At 44.0% G+C, this 23,169-nt stretch overlaps 1 protein-coding gene across 1 annotated transcript in view; it reads right to left on the minus strand.

The window, feature by feature from the left end:
• Positions 1-4,372: 4,372 nt before the first annotated feature.
• Positions 4,373-23,169, minus strand: part of LOC120993837 (zona pellucida-like domain-containing protein 1) — a 155,740-nt gene continuing 136,943 nt past the window's right edge. The window contains exons 9-10 of the mRNA XM_040422304.1: positions 12,947-12,976; positions 4,373-4,551 (exon numbers count right to left, since the gene is read on the minus strand). Coding sequence (XP_040278238.1) covers positions 4,373-4,551; positions 12,947-12,976 — 209 coding nt within the window. The remainder of the gene's footprint in view (positions 4,552-12,946; positions 12,977-23,169) is intronic.

Below are 23,169 nucleotides of genomic sequence, written 5' to 3' on the forward strand. Positions count from 1 at the left end.
TATTAGGTATTTCCTCTCAGGAGAACACCATAAAAAAATAAAAAATAAAAATAAATAAAAGCAGTGCCCAAAAAACTTTTTTGGTCACCTTACATCACAAAAATTGCAACAAGCGATCAAAAAGGCGTATGACCCCCCAAAATAGTACCAATCAATCCGTCACCTCATCCCGCAAAAAATGAGACTCTACCAAAGACAATCAGTCAAAAAATTTAAAGGCTATGGCTCTCAGACTATGGAGACACTAAAACTAAATTTTTTCGGTTTAAAAAATGCTATTATTGTGTAAAACTTAAATAAATAAGAAAAAATAAACATATTAGGTATTGCCACGTCCTTAACAATCTGCTCTAAAAAAATGTCATATGACCTAACCCCTCAGGTGAACGCTGTAAAAATAAATAAATTAAAACTGTGCCAAAATTACAAAAATCATATGTACCCAAAAATGGTACCAATAAATATGGCAACTATTCCTATAAAAACGAGCCCCTGCATAAGACGATCTGCAGAAAAATAAAAAAATAAGGCGTTCATAAAATGGAGACACAAAAACATTATTTTTTTCAAAAATGCTTTATTATGTATGTGAGGAATATGGATTAATATTTACTGTCAGCCATGTCCTCACACCCCCATTTGCTGACAGATAGCGGAGGTAGTGAACTCCACAGGAGGGCCCTGCTTCAAAGCCCCAGGCCTGATTGTCATCTGATGCACCTCTCGGCATGTTCACTGTACATGCAAAATTAGTTTCCACCCCCCAGCCACCTGAGTCTCAGATGGCAAGGAAGAAAGCCCCCCCCCCCCCAGGGGGTCCAGGCTTCAAGGAGAAGGTCACACCTCACCTCCACCAGTTTGGAGCCAACTGAATCCTGCAGGAAAACACCCAGCAGGGGGTATCCGCCCTTGACCCGGATCAATGAGACCTCCCAGACATGTTGGCACCTACCTTTCATAAGGAATTATGAACCGCCTGGCCATCGCAGGCGCAAACCGGATACATATTTGTGGTACGAGGTACGTTCCCATGGTCTTTGGTTAATGGGACGAGGTCAGGGTAGGGAGATATCTGTATCTCCCCATAGAAACCACATAACGGTACCAGGTTTGGGCTCTACTTGTAGCCGGAACCCAGGCAGGTCTATTGGTCCCAGAACCATCTTCCTATGACCCTCTGGTCTGGAGCTATGAACCCTAAAGGGTTTTGTGGGTCATTTGCTGCCAGCCCAGAAGAGGGGGAGTGGACCCCTCCCTGAGGCCGAGAGGGGAGGGGCTGGCTACAGGTTAAAAGTCTGGTGCCAGCAAGTAGGCGCGTCTTTCTCTGAAGAGGGGTCACATCCTACAAATGTGTTTAGAGGGACCCAGGAAATAGCTGAGATCACGGCCCTTCATGTGGACTCCAGCAAAGAACATCTCACAACTAAAAGGAACTTTTATCTTATCCGGTAACTGACTTTTACCCTGCTTAACCCTGTTGTAACCATATAACCTGTAATCTGTAACCTCAGACCACTGTATATATTGTCTGTGTATATTGTGTTATATCTAGTGTGCCCGTACGGCGATTAAATCTATAATTTAATCTTGTGCTATCTTGTATCTCGATCACGAATCCCCACATCCGTGTTTTGGCCTAGTTATAAGCTACCGCGGGTTGGTTTCTGATTCTATATAATCCCGTTAGCGGACCGGGCTTATATCAAACTAGAACTGGTGGCAGATACCCAGGCTGAGGAGTCGCTGTTTCACTGCGGCAGTGAAAAGGCTCTCTCAGCTTGTTGCCTCTCTGTGCCCTCGTGGACAGGAGGTGTGTGTAAGCTATACCAACCTGACCTTACGTGCTCCACTGGAGGGCGTAACTTCATGTTTTTGGTAGACCCGTGACCATACCACGTCTCGTGAGCTCGACGTAGTTGACGTCAAGTGGGCATGAGGTGTGGTATTCATCACAATGTAAAACTGAAACAAACAAACAAAGTAGACATATTTGATATCATTGCGTCTGTAACAACCTGCTCTATAAAAATAGCACATGATCCACCCTGTCAGATGAATGTTGTAAAAAATAAAAACGGTGCCAAAACAGCTAACACTAACTTGTCCTGCAGCCCATGGAGCATCGATGCAGGGACTAGGCACAGAGGAGGAAGGATCGGCCACAGCTGGTGTTTGTTAACTGCTGCACCAATGCTGCCTCATCAAAGACACTATAAGCTGTCGCTTGAGGCAAAATTCTCATCTCGCCTCAAGGCAAAAGTGGCTCTGATAGTTTGACTGAACTGCTAAGGGAGACTGTCTGGTATGGAAAAGTCTAATCAAAAGAGGAAGCTGAAAAGTCAGGGCAGGAAATATTAAATCCAGAAAACCATTCATCAGTTTTTTTAAATTTGGAATATTAACATATAGTTTGTTTATATGTGACTAAAAAAAACTTTGGTGGAAGTGCCTATTTAAATGCATTGAAGCAATAAATTATAAAGGTGTACTACACATACTCTTTACGTTTACTGCTTTCTGTCTCCCTTTAGAGTATGAGAAACAATTCTGGTTGACAAACTACTGTAAATTACTGTGTAAAAGACGAGAAACATTCATAGGCATATTTAATGTTTATTACATTATGGAAGAGAGGCATGTGAATACGGAGAATAAAAATGTACTAAAACATTTGGCCTGTCAGAGTGTGTGCCTGTGATCAGATATATTTTGCAAGAAGTATTTAGTAACTATACTGCAAATTTTTCATTATATAGATCATATCCAGACTAAGCAGTTTATAACTTTGGTTTATGGAAAGGTGAAAAAGGGCAAAAAACAGCACATCTACTGCAAGTTGCATATAATCCCATAAAGAGATTAGTTTAAGATCATATCCTTCCGAACTTCAAGCAAGTCTTATATTATAAAATGTATTGCTGACATTAAATTGGAATACGTTCTGGAACACAGTTTAGCTTTTTGTATATAAACATTTTTGGCCTTCTAAAAACACTTATCAAAATATAACATGATGGATAATACATAATAAAAGAAGCAAAGCCTTCTGGGACTTGTACACAAGTGTATTTAGATAAAAGGCAGACAAAGCAGAAAGCACAACAGCCAAAAATTAATAAAATTAAGGTTTACTTCCAAGATGCTAGTAAAAAAAAAAATTACGTGTAAAAAATGTATGCAGTCATAAACTAAAAGTGATTAATAAATAGGAGGCTGCGATAACCTCACAGCATTTTTAAACTCAACACATTCATTTATTACATGAGATTTTATGTTAATTCTGAAATTTATATTGATTAAGCTTTATGCTTTATCCTTTACCATGTGTTTACCTGTTTTTGTTTAACCCATATGCCAGAACACCGGTCTCTAGTATTTTTTTTTTTCAAAAACATTACTATTATCCTTATTATACAACAATACATCTATCGGTTAATAGATATTAATGAACCTAGACCAAGATTGATAAGATAACTGGATCAGCCTCGGCACAGTGATTTGTATTATGAAGTGTGCACTATTTACACCAGCCACTGTCAATTTTGAAAAAAGTAACCGTCCTACCACCTTATAGGAGCTCAGCTAAATTGATAGGGGTGTGCCTGACAACAAACTTGTTTCCAGTGACAACCAGCAGAATTTTAAATGCATCTATGGTCTGTCAAACAGGTTACTACATAGGATCAGTACAGCACAAATAAAGTCATGTATATATTATATTTTTTGTAGATTTTATGTCAATAGCTGTTCAAAGGAGAATGTATGCAATAGCAAGTTAAAACAGGAATGTATTGAGTCATAGTGACTGAATTGGGGAGGGGGGGGATTATTAAAGTTACACAATAGTGCTATCCATAGTAAATAATCAGTTTACAGTCTTTAAGTAGAAAAATGGAAGAAACAGTTTTAAGCAAATCTTCCAGCTTTCTTTTGCGCTAGATATTTTATCGTACTTTACCCCCGCCCCCCCATAATACTTCTTTTCTCTTTAACCTATGGAAGACTTTATATTTACAATTACAATACGTTCATGATGGCGGCACATTTATATTAAATGTAAGAACAGTAAATTGCTTACTACTAGTAATTATTATGTTCATACAAATATATGATCAGAACTACATATACAGCAAAAATAGATCAGATATAACAACATATAGCATTGTTTTAATTGCAATTATCACATTGTAAATTGAATATAAATTTAACATTAAATCGGCATTTCATCCATTGTGCTCATCAATATATTATAGTGCACACACTACATTAAAAAAACATTAGGTTGACATGATAACATGTTAATGAGATATCCACATACTGTACATGTACAGTATATAATGAGGTTAACATCATTCAAAACAGTGCAACTTTTTCATGAACTGAAAGCTTGGTTTCGGACTCCACATAAAATCAAACTGTTTTTCTTATTTCTGTTCAGGAGTGCAAGGGAGATTACAAAAAAGCAGATGCTGGTGACACCGAGGATTACTACTCCTGAGATAAGTGCACTGGTAATTGAATTCATCTGAAATTGCATATTTTGTGGCTGAGCTGCAGAAAAAAAGGATGCAATCAGTTTATGTGTTATGAAGAAGGTACCAGGTTCTACCAGTATATACAATATACATATTCTTCTAGTTCAAATGGCTTAGAAACCCATAATCAACATATTTTGAAAGCCTAGAATTTCAGAAGATGACCATAAGCAAAAGACTGAACACAAAACTACAAAATATTGATTGTCAAGTTTTTAAGTAATGTATGTATTTTATTAATTTTCTATCTTTGCATTCTATCTAACATTTATTTCAAGTTTTAATACTAATTCAACTCTTTGAGCTTTAGTTTTTACTTCTCCGCCTTCCAAGACCCATAGTTTTAACTTTCCTTTTGCCTTCTAAGAGCTTATTTTTTGTGGGACAAGTTGTATTTTTAATGGCACACTTTCATTTAATACTGTATATCTTGTATTAAAAAACAGGGGGAAAAAATGGTAATTTCTGTCATGATTTTCCATGTTTTTATGGAATTAATTATGTGCTAAAAAGTACATCACAGGCTTATTTTGTGGGTGAGTATTAGACATGAGTAAAGTTATCAAAAATTCGATTCGGCTGCTTTGTCGGAGTTCACAAAGAAGTTTAATTCATGATGAATTACTTTGTCACGAGTCGCATTCCATTGTTGATTGCAGCATCTGAGGGGCAGAATAAAGGGGAATGGTGATCGTACCGCCCCCCCGCTCCGCGTCATTGAACCCCTCAGATGCCACAATCAACGCTGACTGTGGAATCTGACAGTCACATTGAGGCCTTTCAGGGGCCCAGGCATATGGGAGGCATTATAGATCTTGGATAACCCCTTAACGTTTCCCTGGCATTATGTTCCAATGGTGGTGCTTGCAGTCATATTTTAGTTGTAATTGATATTGGTCTTAGTTCTGTTTTTGAGCAATATACAGTGAAATTCCTTTAACCATTTGAAATCTGGATTGTTTATCCCATTTCCTAACCAGAATCATTTTCATATTTTTTTCCAGTTTTTTTTACCCCTTTTTGTTATGTAAATTATGCTTGCTCCTTTTTTAAGTGATATTTGTGGCTTTATTTTATATGTCATATTTATTTTAATATTTTTATTTTTTATTTTTTTATAGCAGATATAAAATCTGTTTTCACATTTTTTATTTATTTGTTGTTAATAGCACAGTGTGCAACAATTTATTAACTTTTTTTTTTTTTGTAAATTATGTCCCTTCCATAACAGAGACAATGCAGCAGCACTCTGCAAATCAGACAAAGTACAACAATGCTTACAAAAATTATGGTGCTAATACTACGCCTTGACGTTCGGCAGACGGGCTTAGATGGTTTTGTACAAAATGCATTGTCCAAGCATCTCGCTTTTATAAATAAGCGTAGTATTAGCACCATAATTTTTGTAAGCATTGTTGTACTTTGTCTGATTTGCAGAGTGCTGCTGCATTGTCTCTGTTTTTTCACCCGGCCCTAGGCGATCAAATGACTGCTGGGGCTGATGCAGGAAGCAGCGATGCAATTGGGAAGGCAGAGACAGTAAAAAAACATCCCCGCCTTCTCTAAGAGGAATCGTGCTGCCACTGATTAGCATGCAGCTGCAATCTCTGCGAGGACCTTTTAAAATGTCTTTGCAGAGATGCATGTCGACCACTCAGACACATGTAGGAATGGGCGTTTGGCAAGTGGTTAAGGGTCCATTCACACGTCCATAAGTGTTCTGCGGATCCGCAAATCACGGACAATGGCAATGTGCATTCCGCAAGTTGCGGACCGCACATCGCCGGCACTATAATAGAAAATGCCTAATCTTGTCCGCAATTGCGGACAAGAATAGGACATGTTCTATTTTTTTGCGGAAACGGAAGCACGGATGCGGAAGTGCGGATCTGCAAATGTGGATGCGGATCCGCAAATGCGGATGCGGACAGCACATTCCGGCCCCATTAAAAATTAATGGGTCTGCACCCGTTCCGCAAAATTGTGGAACGGATGCGGACCCATTTTGCGGACGTGTAAATGGACCCTTAGGGTGTTTTCAGACCCTTGATCTTTTTACCAAAAACGTACAATCGTATAAAATACCAAACTGAGTTAGACCTCTTGCACACGACCGTATGGCTTTTTCAGTGCTTTGCGGTCCGTTTTTCACGGATCCGTAGTTCAGTTTTTTGTTTCCGTTGTGTTTCCGTTTAGTTTTTCCGTATGGCATATACAGTATACAGTAATTACATATAAAAGATTGGGCTAGGCATAACATTTTCAATAGATGGTTCCGCAAAATTGGAACGGATACAGATGACATAAGAGAAGAAAAGAGAAGACATACGGAGTACATTCCGTATGTGTTCGTTTTTTTTTGCGGACCGATTGACTTGAATGGAGCCAAGGAACGTGATTTGCGTGCAATAATAGTACATGTTCTATTTTTCAACGGAACGTAAAAACAGAAATACGGAAACGGAATGCATATGGAGTACATTCGGGTTTTTTTGCGGAACCATTGAAATGAATGGTTCTGTATACGGACCGCATACGGAACGCAAAAAACGGCCTGCAAACGGAACAAAAAAACGGTCGTGTGCAGGAGGCCTTAAGGCCCCTTTCACACGGGCGAGTATTCCGCGCGGGTGCAATGCGTGAGTTGAACGCATTGCACCTGCACTAAATCCTGACCCATTCATTTCTATGGGGCTGTGCACATGAGCTGTGATTTTCACGCATCACTTGTGCGTTGCATAAAAATCGCAGCAAGCTTTATATTTTGCGTATTTCATGCAACGCAGGCCACATAGAAGTAAATGGGGCCGTGTGAAAATCGCAAGCAAGTGCGGATACGTAAAAAAAATAGCATTCTGAATACAGAATGCAAAGTAAAATAGTGATGGAGGGGTTAAAAATAAAAAAAAATTAACTCACCGAGTCCACTTGATCACGTAGTTGCGGATCTCTGTCTTCTTCTGTAATGTTGAGCTGCCAGCTAAGGACCTGTGGTGACGTCACATCACATGGTCCAATCACATGGTCCATCACCATGGTGATGAACCATGTAATTGGACCATATGATGAGCACAGTAACGTCATCAAAGGTCCTATTCCTGTGCACAGCAAAGAAGAAGACAGAAGAGATGCCGGCTGCGCGATCAAGTGGATTAAGGTGAGTTAATTTTTTTAATTTATTTTTTTAACCCCTCCAGCCCTATTTTACTAAGCATTCTATATTAAGAATGCTATTATTTTCCCTTATAACCATGTTATAAGGGAAAATAATACAATCTACAGAACACCTAACCCAAACCCGAACTTCTGTGAAGAAGTTCGGGTTTAGGTACCAAACATGCCGATTTTTTTCACGCGCGTGCAAAACGCATTACAATGTTTTGCACTCGCGCGGAAAAATCGCGCATTTTCCCACAACGCACCCGCATCTTATCCGGGCAAAAAACATGACGCCCATGTGAAAGAGGCCTAAGGTCCTTTTATAGGCCAATGATTGAGCCATTTACTGTGAGCAAATGTTCCTACAAATTCTCGTTCCCGAATATTAGCCTACATAAATGTGTTCTATCGCTCCTGAAAATTGTCTGCTCTGTCCACATGTATAAAATGGCCATGATACCTTACCAATCCTCCACCACTTCTTCCCCGGTCCCCCATCTAATTGATTACATATCAATGCAAACATGTGACTGTGCTGCCAATAACTAGCTGCAGAGGACAACATTGAGATAATCCCTGCAGTTAGTGATTCACATATGTCCTCTGCCCATCATTAGTCAGGTGCAGGTAGGTGCTCAACATTAGTCATGCAAATAATGTAGCACAGTATTAAACAGGCAGAGGTAGTAGCTCGGGATAAGTCAGGCAGAGAGTGTATCCCAACATCAGTCAGGCACAGACTACTGCACAGCATTAGTCAGCCAGAGATAGTAGATCAGCATTTGTTTTTTCAGTATTTTGCGGATCCGCAAATAAAAACGGATCTGCAAATAATACAGATGACGTCCGTATGCATTCCGTTTTTTGGGGAACGGAACAGCTGGTCCATGATAGAACAGTACTATCCTTGTCCGTTATGCGGACAATAATAGGACATGTTCTATCTTTGAACGGAAATACGGAAACAGAAGGCATACGGAGTACCTTCCATTTTTTTTGCGGTTCCATTGAAATGAATGGTTCCGTATACGGCCCGCATACGGAACGCAAAAAACGGAACGTAAATGAAAAAGAAAAACGCTTGTGTGCAAGAGGCCTTAGTCAGGCAAAAGTACTGTATCACTGCAGCATTAGTCAGGCAGAGGTAGCAGCACAACATTAGTTAGAAAGAGGTAGTAGCGCAGCGTTAGTCAGACAGAATAGTAGCATAGCATTGGGCAGAGGTAGCAGCACAGTGTTAGTTAGGCTGTAGCATAACACTAGCCAGCCAGAGACTGTAGCACAGCATTTGTCACGGAAAGGTAGTAGCTCAGCACTAGGGCTCATGCCCAAGAGTGTAAGCGCTCAATGCCCATGCTGCGGACCGCAAATTGCGACCGTGAAACAGCCGCATGCGGATCGCGAACCCATTCACTTAAATGGGGTCCGCGATCTGTATCCGACGGTCCGCACCGCAAAAAAGTAGTGCATGCATTTGCGGAACAAAAGCACGGAACGGAACCCCACGTAAACACTCTATAGTGCTTCCATTCTGTGGTTCCGTTCCGCACCGCATCTCCGGATTTGGTGACCCATTCAAATGCTGTGCTACTGTCTCTGCCTGTTTAAGGTCTCATGCCCACGACCGTTGCCCCGCCGTGGCCGTATTGCGGAATACATACGCGGGTCCTCAATATATGGGGCACCGGCCGTGTGCATTCCGCATTTACTTGAATGGGTCCGCAAATCCGGAGATGCAGTGTGGAACGGAACCACGGAAGTGCTTCCATGGGGTTCCGTTCCGTGCTTCCGTTACGCAAAAAAGTAGTGCATGCTCTACTTTTTGCGGTGCAGCCCGTCGGATGTGGATCGCGGACCCCATTCAAGTGAATAGGTCCGCGATCCACATGTGGCTGCCTCACTGCAGCACGGGCACTGAACGCTTATGCTCGTGGGCATCAGCCCTTAGAGGCATAGCATTAGCCAGGCAGTGGCAGTATCTCAACATTAGGGTCCATTCACACGTCCGTGTGTGTTTTGCGGATCCACAAATCCATGTTTTGCGGATCCACGGACATCGGCGATGCAGACCCGCACTTCCGCTTTCCGTGTTTTGCAGATCCGCAGCTCAGTGGATCCGCAAAACACGTTGCGGACGTGTGAATGGAGCCTTAGGCCTCTTTCATACTACCAGGTTTTTTTTCCGTTTTGCGGGCCGTTTTTTGCGTTCCATATACGGTCCGTATACGGAACCATTCATTTCAATGGTTCCACAAAAAAAAACGGAATGTACTCCGTATGCATTTCATTTCCGTATTTCCGTTTTTCCGTTCCGTTGAAAGATAGAATATGTCCTATATTTGGCTGCAAATCACGTTCCGTGGCTCCATAAAAGTCAATGGGTCCGCAAAAAAAACGGAATGCATACGGAAATGCTACCGTATGTCTTCTGTATCCGTTCCGTTTTTTGCGGAACCATCTATTGAAAATGTTATGCCCAGCCCAATTTTCTCTATGTAATTACTGTATACTGTATATGCCATACGGAAAAACGGAACGGAAAAACGGACCCGAAACGGAAACACAACGGAAACAAAAAACGGAACAACGGATCCGTGAAAAACGGAACGCAAAACACTGAAATCGACAAACTGTAGTGTGAAAGAGGCCTTAGGCCTCATACACACGACCGTTGTGTGCATCCGTGGCCGTTGTTCAGTTTTCCGTGATTTTCTGCGAACCCATTCACTTTCAATGGGTCCGTTGAAAACTCGGAAAATGTACCGTTGTTCATCCGCGGCCGTGATCCGTGTTTCCTGTCCGTCAACGGATCACGGACCCATTCAAGTCAATGGGTCCGTGAAAAAACACAGATGCACACAAGATTGGCATCCGCGTCCGTGGTCCGTGGCCGTAGGCTACTTTCACACAGACGGATCCGCAGATCCGTCTGCATAATAGCTTTTTCAGAGCTGAGTTTTCACTTTGTGAAAACTCAGATCCGACAGTATATTCTAACACAGAAGCGTTTCCATAGTGATGGGGATGCTTCAAGTTAGAATATACTACGAACTGTGTACATGACTGCCCCCTGCTGCCTGACAGCACCCGATTTCTTACAGGGGGCTGTGATCCGCACAATTAACCCCTCAGGTGCCGCACCTAAGGGGTTAATTGTGAGTATCATAGCCCCCTGTAAGAGATCAGGTGCTGCCAGGCAGGAGGGGGCACCCCCCCTCCCTCCTCAGTTTTAAATTCAGGGTGGCCAGTGGGCCCCCCCTCCCCTGTATTACTTTACATTTATTGGTGGCCGCTGGGCCCCCTGGGCCCCCCCTCCCTCCCCCTCCTAATTAAAATCCCCCCCCCATCATTGGTGGCAGCGGAGAGTTCCGATCGGTAACCATGGCAACAAAGACTACTGCAGTCCTGGTTGCCATGGTTACTTATCAAGTTTTAGAAGCATTATACTTACCTGCGAGCTGCGATGTCTATGACCGGCCGGGCGCTCCTCCTACTGGTAAGTGACAGGTCTGTGCTATAAGCAATGCGCCGCACAGACCTTTCACTTACCAGTAGGAGGAGCGCCCGGCCGGTCACAGACATCGCAGCTCGCAGGTAAGTATAATGCTTCTACAAATTGCTAAGTAACCATGGCAACCAGGACTGCAGTAGCATCCACTGGCCACTAATGAATGTACAGTAATACAGAGGAGGGAGGGGGGCCCACTGGCCACCAATGAATGTACAGTAATACAGGGGAGGGAGGGGGGCCCACTGGCCACCAATGAATGTACAGTAATACAGCGGAGGGAGGGGGGCCCACTGGCCACCAATGAATGTACAGTAATACCGGGGAGGCAGAGGGGGCCCACTGGCCACCAATGAATGTACAGTAATACAGGGGAGGGAGGGGGGCCACACTGGCCACCAATGAGTTAAATACAGGGGTGGGAGGGGGGCCACACTTGCCACCAATGAATTTAAAACTGGGGAGGGGGGAGAGTGTGCCCCCTCCTGCCTGGCAGCACCTGATCTCTTACAGGGGGCTATGATACGCACAATTAACCCCTCAGGGGGCAGTTATTACACAGTTCTCAGTATATTCTAACTTGAAGCGTCCCCATCACTATGGGAACGCCTCTGTGTTAGAATATACTGTCGGATCTGAGTTTCACGATCTAACTCAAATCCGATGGTATATTCTAACATAGAGGCGTTCCCATGGTGATGGGGATGCTTCAAATTAAAATATACCATCTGATTGGAGAAAACTCAAAAAAACGCAAAAAAAATGGAAGGTACTCCGTATGCCTTCTGTTTCCGTATTTCCGTTCAAAGATAGAACATGTCCTATTATTGTCCGCATAACAGACAAGGATAGTACTGTACTATCATGGACCAGCTGTTCCGTTCCCCAAAAAACGGAATGCATACGGACGTCATCTGTATTATTTGCAGATCCGTTTTTATTTGCGGATCCGCAAAATACTGAAAAAACAAATGCTGATCTACTATCTCTGGCTGACTAATGCTGTGCTGTAGTCTGTGCCTGACTGATGTTGGGATAAACTCATCACATGGTCCGTCACATCATCTTTTACAATGGTGATGGATTATGTGATGGACCATGTGATGAGCGTAGTGACGTCATCAAAGGTCCTATTCCTCAAAGAAGAAGACAGAAGAGATGCCAGCTGCGCGAACAAGTAAATTAAGGTGAGTTAAATTATTTTTTATTATTTTTTAACCCCTCCAGCCCTATTGTACTATGGATTCTGTATTTAGAATGCTATTATTTTCCCTTATAACCATGTTTTAAGGGGAAATGATGCAATCTACACAACCTTGAACCCAAACTTGAACTTCTGTGAAGAAGTTCGGGTCTGGGTACCACATTCAGTTTTTTATCACGCGCATGGAAAACGCATTGTACCCGCGTGATAAAAACTGAACAACGGAACGCAATTGCAGTCAAAACTGACTGCAATTGCGTACCTACTCGCGCGGGTTTGCCGCAACGCATCCGGACACGCTCGTGTGAAAGAGGCCTTAGTCAGACATAGGTAATAGCACAGCATTAGTCAGGCAGAGGTAGTAACATAGTAGTAACATAGTAGTAACATAGTACATAAGGCCGAAAAAAGAAATTTGTCCATCAAGTTCGGCCTGTGGCTCAGCATTTGTAGGAGTGGCTCAGCATTTGTAGGAGCACAGCATTATTCTACCATTTTATGTTAAATACAATGGTTATGGCGAAAATAAAAATGACTTACCAAGTTCTGAGTTATTTGTGGGTGTTTCATCTGGAATAAAATAGAAAACATAGATTTAGTGTTTTGCTCTTGCCTTTCAGGTGGTTTCATAAACTTTGGGTTCCAGAGCAGCAGAATTGGACTAAAGGAACCTGGGTAGTGTTGAGCGAACCCGAACTGTAAAGTTCGGGTCCATACTGATCCGACCCTAACCTGAACTTTTCCGGAAAAGTTTGGGTTCAAGTTCGGTGTTTCGGCATTTAATAAATCTTTTGAAAGGATGCAGGGCAGCCAATCAACAAGCTTTTAAGCTGTGGTGATTGTGATTACCCAGTGCATCATGTTACCCAGCCTCTATACAAGCTGAATCACGTGTAGCACCGCCAGAGTAGTGCAGGGACAGGAAGCAGGCAGCATACACCAGCTTTGCACCTCTGACACAGAATTATAATAATTAATCTGGCTGTTAATTCTGTGGGTGACCTATAGTGTTGGGCGCGAATATTTGAATCGTGAATATTAATCACAAATATCGGCACTTCGAGAATTCGCTAATATTTTGAATATAGTGATATATATTCGTAATTTCGAATATTCTAGATTTGTTTTTTCATCAGTTACCTCCCTTCTTGTTTGTGGGCCAATGGGAAGGCTGCAATATCTTTGTCTGGGCTTAGCAACATCCCTAGCAACCAATAGGAAAGTTGCCTACCCCTTACTATATAAGAACCTCCCAAGCAGCCATTTTCTACAGTTCTACTATGTTTGCTTTATGGATATGCGCCTATGACTATGAATAAGAATGTGCCAGTCTAAATTTTCTTGTAGCATACATACATGCAGACCTGCTAAAATGTGAAGTTTCATGTATTGTGCCAAAATATTCGCATCTTTAGTGCCGATTAGCGCAATCACGAATATATTGGAGCACTCTAACTGCATATAAAGCCATTTTTGAAGTTCTGCCGTGCCAACCATTTTCTCCAGTCTCAGAAAACTACTAGCAGCTTGGAAAATGTAGCAAAAGTGACCCACGCCTGTTTTTCACGCATTACGCGAATATTACATTGCCGATTTTTCGCAATTAAAAAAGAAATCGCAAATTCGCGAATATATGACGAATATTCACCCAAATATTCATGAAATGTCACAAAATCGAATATGGCCCCTGCCGCTAATAACTAGTTACCTATAGTGATTTATTGTGAGTGCAATGCACCATTTTTGTACCCGTGACAAAAAAATATAATAGTTAATCCGTCTGTTAGTTCGATGGGTGACATACAGTATATCCATTTTTGGTGTTAGATACACGTGCACTTTATAAGTGACAGGGAAATTAATATAGTTAATAGAGATGAGCGAATCGAAGCTGATGAAGTGGAATTAGTTCCGAATTTCAGGAAAAACTTGATTCGCACCGAAGCCAAATTTCATCACGCTTCATAGTAACGAATCACATATTTTCCTAAAATAACTGCTGCACGTGTGAGGGCATGGAGCACGGAACTCTGGGAAGACGGGGACACCCATGATGCCATACATGCAGCCAATCAGCAGCCCTGTGATATCACAGCCCTATAAATAGCCTCAGCCATCTTAGAGTCTGCCAATTTCCAGTGTACTTAGTGCAGGGAGAGACATCAGCAAGCGCTAGGGACAGTGCTAGGAAAGACTTAAAGGGCTTCTGTCACCCCACTAAAGTCTTTTTTTTTTTTGGGCTAGTTAAATTCCTTATACTGCGATATATGAAAATATAATGGTCTTACTTACTTTCCTTCAGCAGTTTCGTATAAAAACGAACTTTTATAATATGTAAATTAGGTCTCTACCAGCAAGTAGGGTGTCTACTTGCTGGTAGCCGCTGCAAAAAACCGCCCCCTCGTAGTGTTGATTGACAGGGCCAGCCGCGATCTCCTCCTCCGGCCGGCCCTGTCAGCATTTCAAAAATCGCGCGCCTGTGTTGATTCGGCGCAGGCGCTCTGAGATGAGGAGGCTCGCCTCCTCAGAACTCCCTCAGTGCGCCTGCACCGATGACATCACCGAAAGAGAAGATGTCATCGGCGCAGGCGCACTGAGGGAGTGCTGAGGAGGCGAGCCTCCTCATCTCAGAGCGCCTGCGCCGAATCAACACAGGCGCGCGATTTTTGAAATGCTGACAGGGCCGGCCGGAGGAGGAGATCGCGGCTGGCCCTGCCAATCAACACGACGAGGGGGCGTTTTTTTGCGGCGGCTACCAGCAAGTAGACGCCCTACTTGCAGGTAGAGACCTAATTTACATATTATAAAAGTTCGTTTTTATAAGAAACTGCTGAAGGAAAGTAAGTAAGACCATTATATTTTCATATATCGCAGTATAAGGAATTTAACTAGCCCAAAAAAAATATATGACTTTTTAGTGGGGTGACAGAAGCCCTTTAATTGTGCAAAAAAAAAAACGATTAACAAGTGCAGCGAAAAATTATTCAAGGTGTAGGGAAAGGATAAGGAGGAATCATTCCACAGCATTTATGTTGAACAGGGTTCAGTAGGGGAGGTTACAGCTTGGGTAATAGGAACAATCCTATTACACCTTGCTGTACTGACTGGGGATCCAAAATGCCATTATACAGCTCTGTAATTCCAGGGTGCAAGTGCTGTTTGATACAGGAATTAACAAGGTTTATTACAACAAAATATTTTTATGTCTTATTTGCCCTTGTGCGGTGCAGATATATGTTCTAAAGCATTTTTTGGCTTGTATTAATGGGAAAAAAGGGCTTATTGTGTGATGTGTGCTAATATTACAGCCCTTTTTGTCGCATATTAGTGGAAAAAGAAAAAATATATTTGCCGTTCAGCGGTGCAGTTTTATGTTCTAATGCCTTTTGGGGTGCGTATTAGTGGAAAAAGAAAAAATATAGTTGCCATTTAGCGGTGCATTAATATGTTCTAAAGCCTTTTGTGGTGTGTATTAGTGCAAAAAGAAAAAATATATTTGCCATTCAGTGGTGCAGTTATATGTTCTAAAGCATTTTGTGGTGTGTATTAGTGCAAAAAGAAAAAATATATTTGCTGTTCAGCGGTGCAGTTATATGTTCTAAAGCCCATTTTAGTGTGTACTAGTGGGGGGAAAAGGGCTTATTTTTTTTATTTGTTGTGTGGTGAAGGGAGAAAATTACAGACTTTTTTAGGGTGTTTTATTTTCTTTTTATTAATTTTTTTGATCTAACAGTATGTCAGACAGAGAAGTGCCAGGCCGTACACAGGGGAGTGACAGAGGCATAAATGTTTCTGTCGCAGGCACAGGTCGCAGCAGAGTAAGAAGCCGTGGCAGCAGGGGTCGCAGCGAGAGGCTTGAGTTCCTGGTGTCATATAGCGGTTGTGTCTTGACCAGCAACACAGCAGTTCTTGGATGGTTGACTCGGTCACCCACTTCGTCCCAAGTGACATCAGACACCCCCAGCCAAGAGTCGGTGGGTTTGTCAGACACATCCCTTAGTTAGCATGGCTTGGGAGCAGATCCTGTCCCCCCACCTGTCCTCAACCTGCCTATGTCCTTTTCTGTTCCCTCAGCCAGAGAAGTATTGTATGCTGTGGACTCAGCTCCACTATACAGTGAGGACAAGCTACTACAAGACAGTCAGCAGCTAGCTGGCAAGCCAAGATGTGGAGGAGACATCCGCCGCTTCCTCCACTAGGCGGGCAAGTAGTGATGAGGAGAGTGGCATGGGAGCTGGTGTTGTGAGAGGTCAGGCTCCTGACACAGAGACGGTTGAGGAGGACATCAGTGACGTGCAGACAGTACTCGATAATGATGATGTAGCTGATCGCACTTGGGAGTCGGGTGACGAAGGGGCTTTCATCATCATCGGGAGAAGAGGGTGGCAGCTTGCCGGTAAGGCAGCGGCGGAGCCATGAAGTCGCTAGCGTGGCCGGGAATCAGCAGGGTGGCAGCAGTGGGAGGTAGGTCGGTAACCTAACGTGCCCGGGTAGACCACCCGCTTCGCGGGAGCCTACCTGCCCAGAGAGTAGCGGTGCACGGGTTTACGGAGGCATCGGCGGTAGCAGTCAGTCAGTGCGTAGTGTTGGGGGTAAAATCACCTACTCGGCGGTGTGGCAGTTTTTTGTTAAGCCGCTGGAGTAGGCGACCATGGCCATATTTAGAATCTGTGGGCAGAAGATGAAGCATGGCCAGGGTGCCAATGTTGGCACTACAGCCCTGCGTCAGCATATGCAGCGTCGCCATAAAGTTGCCTGGGAGAACCGTGGCTCCGATGTGGTGGTCCAGCCTGCCGCAGAAACCGATGCATCACCCAGTGGCATGCACCAAATTTCATGTAGTCAAGGTTCATCTGCTGGTCCTGATGCTCCTGCTCCTCCTCCTCCTACTCAGTCATTCCATCAGCAATCGAGCAATCAATCACCGAAGAGATTGCCAAGAAACAACAGTATGCATGCACTCATCCAACGGCGCAGAAACTGAATGTGCTCCTGTCCAAGTTGCTGATGCTGCAGTCCCTCCCTTTCCAAGTAGTGTACTCTGCACCTTTCCGAGAACTGATGGCTTGTGCCGAGCCGAGGTGGAGTACCAGCCCTGCACACACATGTAGAACAGAAGGTGGGCCAGTCCTTGAGCCTGTCGGTGTCTGCTAAAGTGCACGGCAGCGCCGACGTGTGGAGCTGTAACAACGGTCAGGGACAATACATGTCCTTTACAGCCCACTGGGTGAATGTGGTTCCCGCACAGCCACACCAGCAACTTGGCCGGGTGACGTCGCTTGGCCTCCACGTTGTCACGGCGTTGGTCCTGCAGCAATGTCCGTCTCTGCCTCCTCCTCATCCACCACTGCAGGAACAATTCACAGTGCTCCTCCAGCATACCACATGTGCAGGGCACGGCGGTGTCAGGCTGTTCTATACCTCGTTTGCCTGGGCGAACGGAGTCACACAGGGGAGGAACTGCTCTGCTCAAGAAATCGAATCCTGGCTTTCTCCGTGACAACTCAAAATCGGAACCATGGTGACCGACAACGGGATGAGCATGGTGTCGACGGTGTGTCAAGGAGGGCTGAGCCCATGCGCCCTGCATGGCACACGTGTTCAATCTGGTTATCAAGCGGTTCCTGAATTCTTCCACCCATCTGCAAGACATCCTAAAAATGGCCAGGACACTTTGCATGCTCTTCAGCCACTTGTACACCGCAAAGTACACCCTCCTTGAGCTGCAGCGGCAGAATGGCATCCCCAACATAGGTTAATATGCGACTATTCCACCCGTTGGAATTCCACCCTCCATATGTTGGACCGACTGTACGAACAGAGAAAGTCCATAAACGATTTCCTGATGATCCAAGCAGACAGGAGTACTGCCCTGTGTAACTTTGATGTCAGCTAGTGGCAGCTTATGCGTGACACCTGCCATTTGCTTAGGCCCTTTGAGGAGGCCACATTATTTGTCAGTCCCTAAGACTACGGGATGAATGATGTCATTCCACTACTTCATGTCCTGGAACAAATGCTGGTAAATCTGGCTGGTCAGAGGACTGGAGATGTAGTGCTTAGATCTCATGTCCACATGAGCACTGTGGGGGCTGAACTGGAGGAGGAGGAGGAAGACATTGGAGCACAAGCAATGTGTAGTGAAATGGGTGGTTTTTCTACACAGGTGACAGGAGAGGAGGAGCAGGAGCAGGTAGAGGAGCTACAGGGTGATGAGGAAGACAAGGCAAAGGACCTAGACACACCGTGGCAGTATGCAGTGGAGATGGAGGCAAGGAGTCCCTCCGAGTCACTTGCGCAAATGGCCCTCTGCATGCTTACTTGCTTGGGTAGTGACAGCAGGAATTGTCACCATTCGGCAGAGGGATGAATTCTGGCTCTCCACCTTGTTGGACTCTCGCTACCGGTCCAAAATGGGGGCCTTTTTTTTACACCCCCTGAGAGGGAGGACAAACTGAACTACTATAGAGACATCCTATGTAGTTAGTTGTCGCCCATCCTCATGCAGGTTTGACGGGGGGGGCCCTCTGCACTCATGTTTTACTGCCATGGAGGAGGGTGTGGGGGCAGGAGCAGTACCAGTTCCATCAACAGCAACTTAAGTCTAGAGTCGCTGATGAGCAGTTTTCTTCACCGCTTACTGAAGAAACTACTCACCAGCAGCAGCAGGTAGACATAGAGCAGAACCTGAACCAGCAGGTGGTGGCATACTTGGACAGTACTCTGCCAACCAATTGAAGATCTGATGGACTACTGGGCAGCCAAACTGGATTTGTTGCCGCAACTGGCAGAGTTTGCCCTGGAAAAGCTGTCCTGCCCGGCCAGTAGTGTGGCATCAGAGCGGCTGTTTAGTGCGGCGGGGGACATAATTACCCAAAGAACTCACCTGTTCAAAATGTGGCGAGACTGACCTTTGTTAAGATGAATCAGGCGTAGATTAGCCAGGATTTTCACCCACCAATGGCTGATGCTTTAGACTAGATCATTCATGGTGCCACACCAACACTTTGACAAAAGAGACCGGTTTCTTCTGGCTACCTGTCTCTACTACTATTCTGATGCTGTCACCCGCCTGATGCCAAACATCTGATGCCAAGTGCTCCTTCTTTTACCCACCATCTTCAGCAGGTACTAGTATTGCCACCCACCTCCACACTATGTCACCTTGCCACTCTGTGGCCTTTTAATGCTGCTGCCACCTCCACACTGTCACTTTGCCACTCTGTGGCCTCCTAATGCTGTTGCCACCTCCACACTATGTCACCTTGCCGCTCTGTGGTCTTCTGATGCTGCTGCAACCTCCACACTGTCATTGTGCCACTCTGTGGCCTCCTGATGCTGCAGCTACCTCCACACTCTGTCATTGTGCCACTCTGTGGTCACTTCATGCTGCTTCCACCCCAGCACTATGTCATAGGGCCACTCTTTGGACTTTTCGTGCTGTTCCTACGCTCTCCACTTCATGACTGGGCCACTATTTTGCCTTTCGGCCTGGCTGACAACATCATTTATTTGACCCTTCTTCTGATCTGTCAGAAGGAAGGAAAAATGAGACGCACGACGGATCTTGTCTGTGTAGCACAGGAGTGCACAACCTTTTTTGGTGTGAGGGCCGCATTATCACATCGCTCTATTTCAAGGGGCCGCAAATTAAAAAAAGTTGATTGTCGCTCATTTGCATCAGCCTATTACACAGGCCAATGTAAAGTGACTGTGGAGGAATGATCGCTATTACAGTCATTCCTCCTTCATTTAGTTATATTGTTTATCAGTAGCACATCCCTGATTACACAGAGAGATGTGTGGCACGATTATACTCACCAGTTATCATGAATGAGCGCTCTTATGAAGACTTGTTCCCAGTAATTGACCTGAATATCTCGCAGTGTAATAGGGGCTTCAAGTGATTTCCCAGTAAAAATTAATTTATAAAAAGTTCTTGCAGCATGGCCCCTAAAAACAAAAAGTTACAGCCGGTTCAGATCTGAGCATACTGACCTGAGCACTCTGTATGCGCGATTCTCTGGACGTCTCGCATACGTGGCTCTGGAAGTATGCGAACGCCCATTGTCACGCATTCCCGGAAGTCCATGTACGGGAACGCGCGACACTACGCCCCAAAGAAGCTCCTGTACTTCTTGGGGCGTAGGGCGTTTTACAGCGCGTTCGTACGTGCTGTAAAACGCTCAGGTGAGAACCATGTCCATAGGGAAGCATTGGTTCTTGCCTGTTGAGCGTTTTACAGCGTGTAGGAACGCGCTGTAAAACACTCAGGTGTGAACCCAGCCTTATACTTAACTGCTCCCCGCACAGTTTTCCCTTGGCAGTGCATGGCCATGGTCACATGCACCTCTCCAGCCAATCACTGGCATCAGCGGTAATGTGGCTACAAGCGTGTCACTGCTGCAGCAGCAGGTAAGTTTGAATCTTCTGTTTCAGGGGCCATGCTGCAGGAACTTGTTAAAAGTCATTTTTACAGGAAAAGTGGCAACATTTCCTTCCTGTCTCCTATTTATAAATCAGCGATTTCCTTCACTGCAGAGGAAGGCGCTCCCTGGTTATTTCCACCTCCTGCCAGTTACAGGCACTATGTAATAACCGGTAAGCATTTTCTGTTACTCATGGGGAAAGCACTTATTGGTTAACACTTTAATAACCAGGCCTGAACACACTTTTTATGTGATTTAGCGCTCTTGGTGGTTCAAAAGGTTGTAACGGTTGTTGGGACTACCAAAATAATTTTTCACTTATAATTTATTTTTTATTTTTATTTAGGGGAGACAACAAAATATTTTTAAAAAGTATTTTTTTTCAAATTATAGCTCCTTATTCTTTAAATTTTCCCACTGCCATCAAAATGAATTATTATAATTAATTCCCTATTTTGTGTTGGTCGTTTTGTTATACTTTGACTTGAATGGGGCGATAATGGCAACGGTTATGGTTGATGTGGGTGTTTTTTCTTTTATGTATTTTATTATTTTTTTATCTTTTTAACTTAATTTTTTATATATTTCTGCTACAAATAATATCCCCCATATTATTTTTTTAAATACATTTTTAACTTATTTTTTTATATATTTTTTCCACTTAATTTGTCCCCAAGAGGTCACTGAAAGACCTTTGGGTACACAGACTTTCTTGCACTATTTCCACTGTAACTGGGGAATCCAAAGGAGCCCCAGGTACAGGGGAAACAGCCTGCTGTGGGAGCTTTATACAAGGCAGAGCTGATCAGGGTCTTCTGACCCTGCAACTCTGCACTCCTCTGTCCCCAAGCCAGGTCCACCCTGCATAGTGCGCTGCTCACCTATCTAAGGAGAAGGCAGAAGTGCTGATACACCGCTTCTTCCTTCTCCTCTGCTCCCCTGTTCTCACTAACATCCGGATCCCGTCCTGCTTCTAATACAGTGCGGGAGCAGGAGCTGTAATGCTTCATCGTGCAGCGCGGCGGGCAGAAACACAGCTGATCGCACAATCAGCTGTGTTTCTGTCCAGGAGGATGGGGGCCGCAAACCTTCGCTCTCGGGGCCACAGGGCCGCGGGTTGGGCACCCCTGGTGTAGCAGCTGTAAGGCCTGTATGGTCCCATCAGAATTGGCTTATGATTTGGTAGCCAAAAGCAGGAGTGGGTACAAAACACAGAAGACATGCAAATATTCCATTCATGTGTCATCTCTGTTTTGGATCCACTCCTGTTTTTTTTTGCATTAGCAATACTGATGGATTACTGACCAAATGCTGACCGAGTGAAGGTGGATGCTTAACAGATAGGATCCGTTTTTTGTGGGTTTTTGTTCTGACGGATCAGAGGAAGGGCAAAATAATCAGTGACGTCAACACAAACTTACTGCTGACACCCTCTCCATTCTGCCAGGGAGCTCTACTTGTATAAGCGTTTAATAGAACAGGTTCTGTAGACATCTATGTGGAATCAGCTGACGATGGTGTAAAAGGAGTGCACTTCTTCTTGGCGCTAACATCGACCTGTAAGGCTGAGTTCATACTTGAGTTATTTGGTCAGTTTTTGCCCCCATGACTGCCCAAATAAGTGAAGTGTGCAGTGATTCTAAGAGCAACGCCTGTCATCTGCATGTCATACTGACTCACAGTATAATTTCACTATCCCAGCAGACTCTCTATGCGTGTTACTGCAAGGCAAAGTATTCTACACCACTATAAAGGCTCTCTGCAGCCAGGAAATAGCTGTTTATTAACGCGATTCGCCACAAATAAATTTGGATCAAAGCAAATTAATTTTTTTTATTCTGCAAACCAGCTGAATCGAATTTTTGAAAAATTCACTCATCTCTAATAGTTAATCTGTCTGTTAGTTTGGCCGGTGACATTTTCCCATTTTTGGTATGAGGTACACCTGCACTGCATCCGTTACAGGGAAAATAATATAGTTAATCTGTATGTTAGTTCGGTGGGTGACATGTACCCATTTTTGGTGTGAGATACACGTGCACTTTATACGTGACAGGGAAATTAATATAGTTAATTTGACTGTTAGTTCGGCCTGTGACATATACCCATTTTTGGTGTGAGGTACACCTGCACTGCATATGTGACAGGGAAATTAATATAGTTAAACTGTATGTTAGTTCTGTGGGTGACATATTCCCATTTTTCGTGTGAGGTACACCTACACTACATCCGTGACAGGCAAAATAATATAGTTAATCCGTCTGTTAGTTCGGTGGGTGACATATACCCCTTTTTTGTGTGAGGTACACCTACACTACATCCGTGACAGGGAAA

The sequence above is a fragment of the Bufo bufo genome, chromosome 3, assembly GCF_905171765.1.
Source record: "Bufo bufo chromosome 3, aBufBuf1.1, whole genome shotgun sequence".
Taxonomy (NCBI): domain Eukaryota; kingdom Metazoa; phylum Chordata; class Amphibia; order Anura; family Bufonidae; genus Bufo; species Bufo bufo.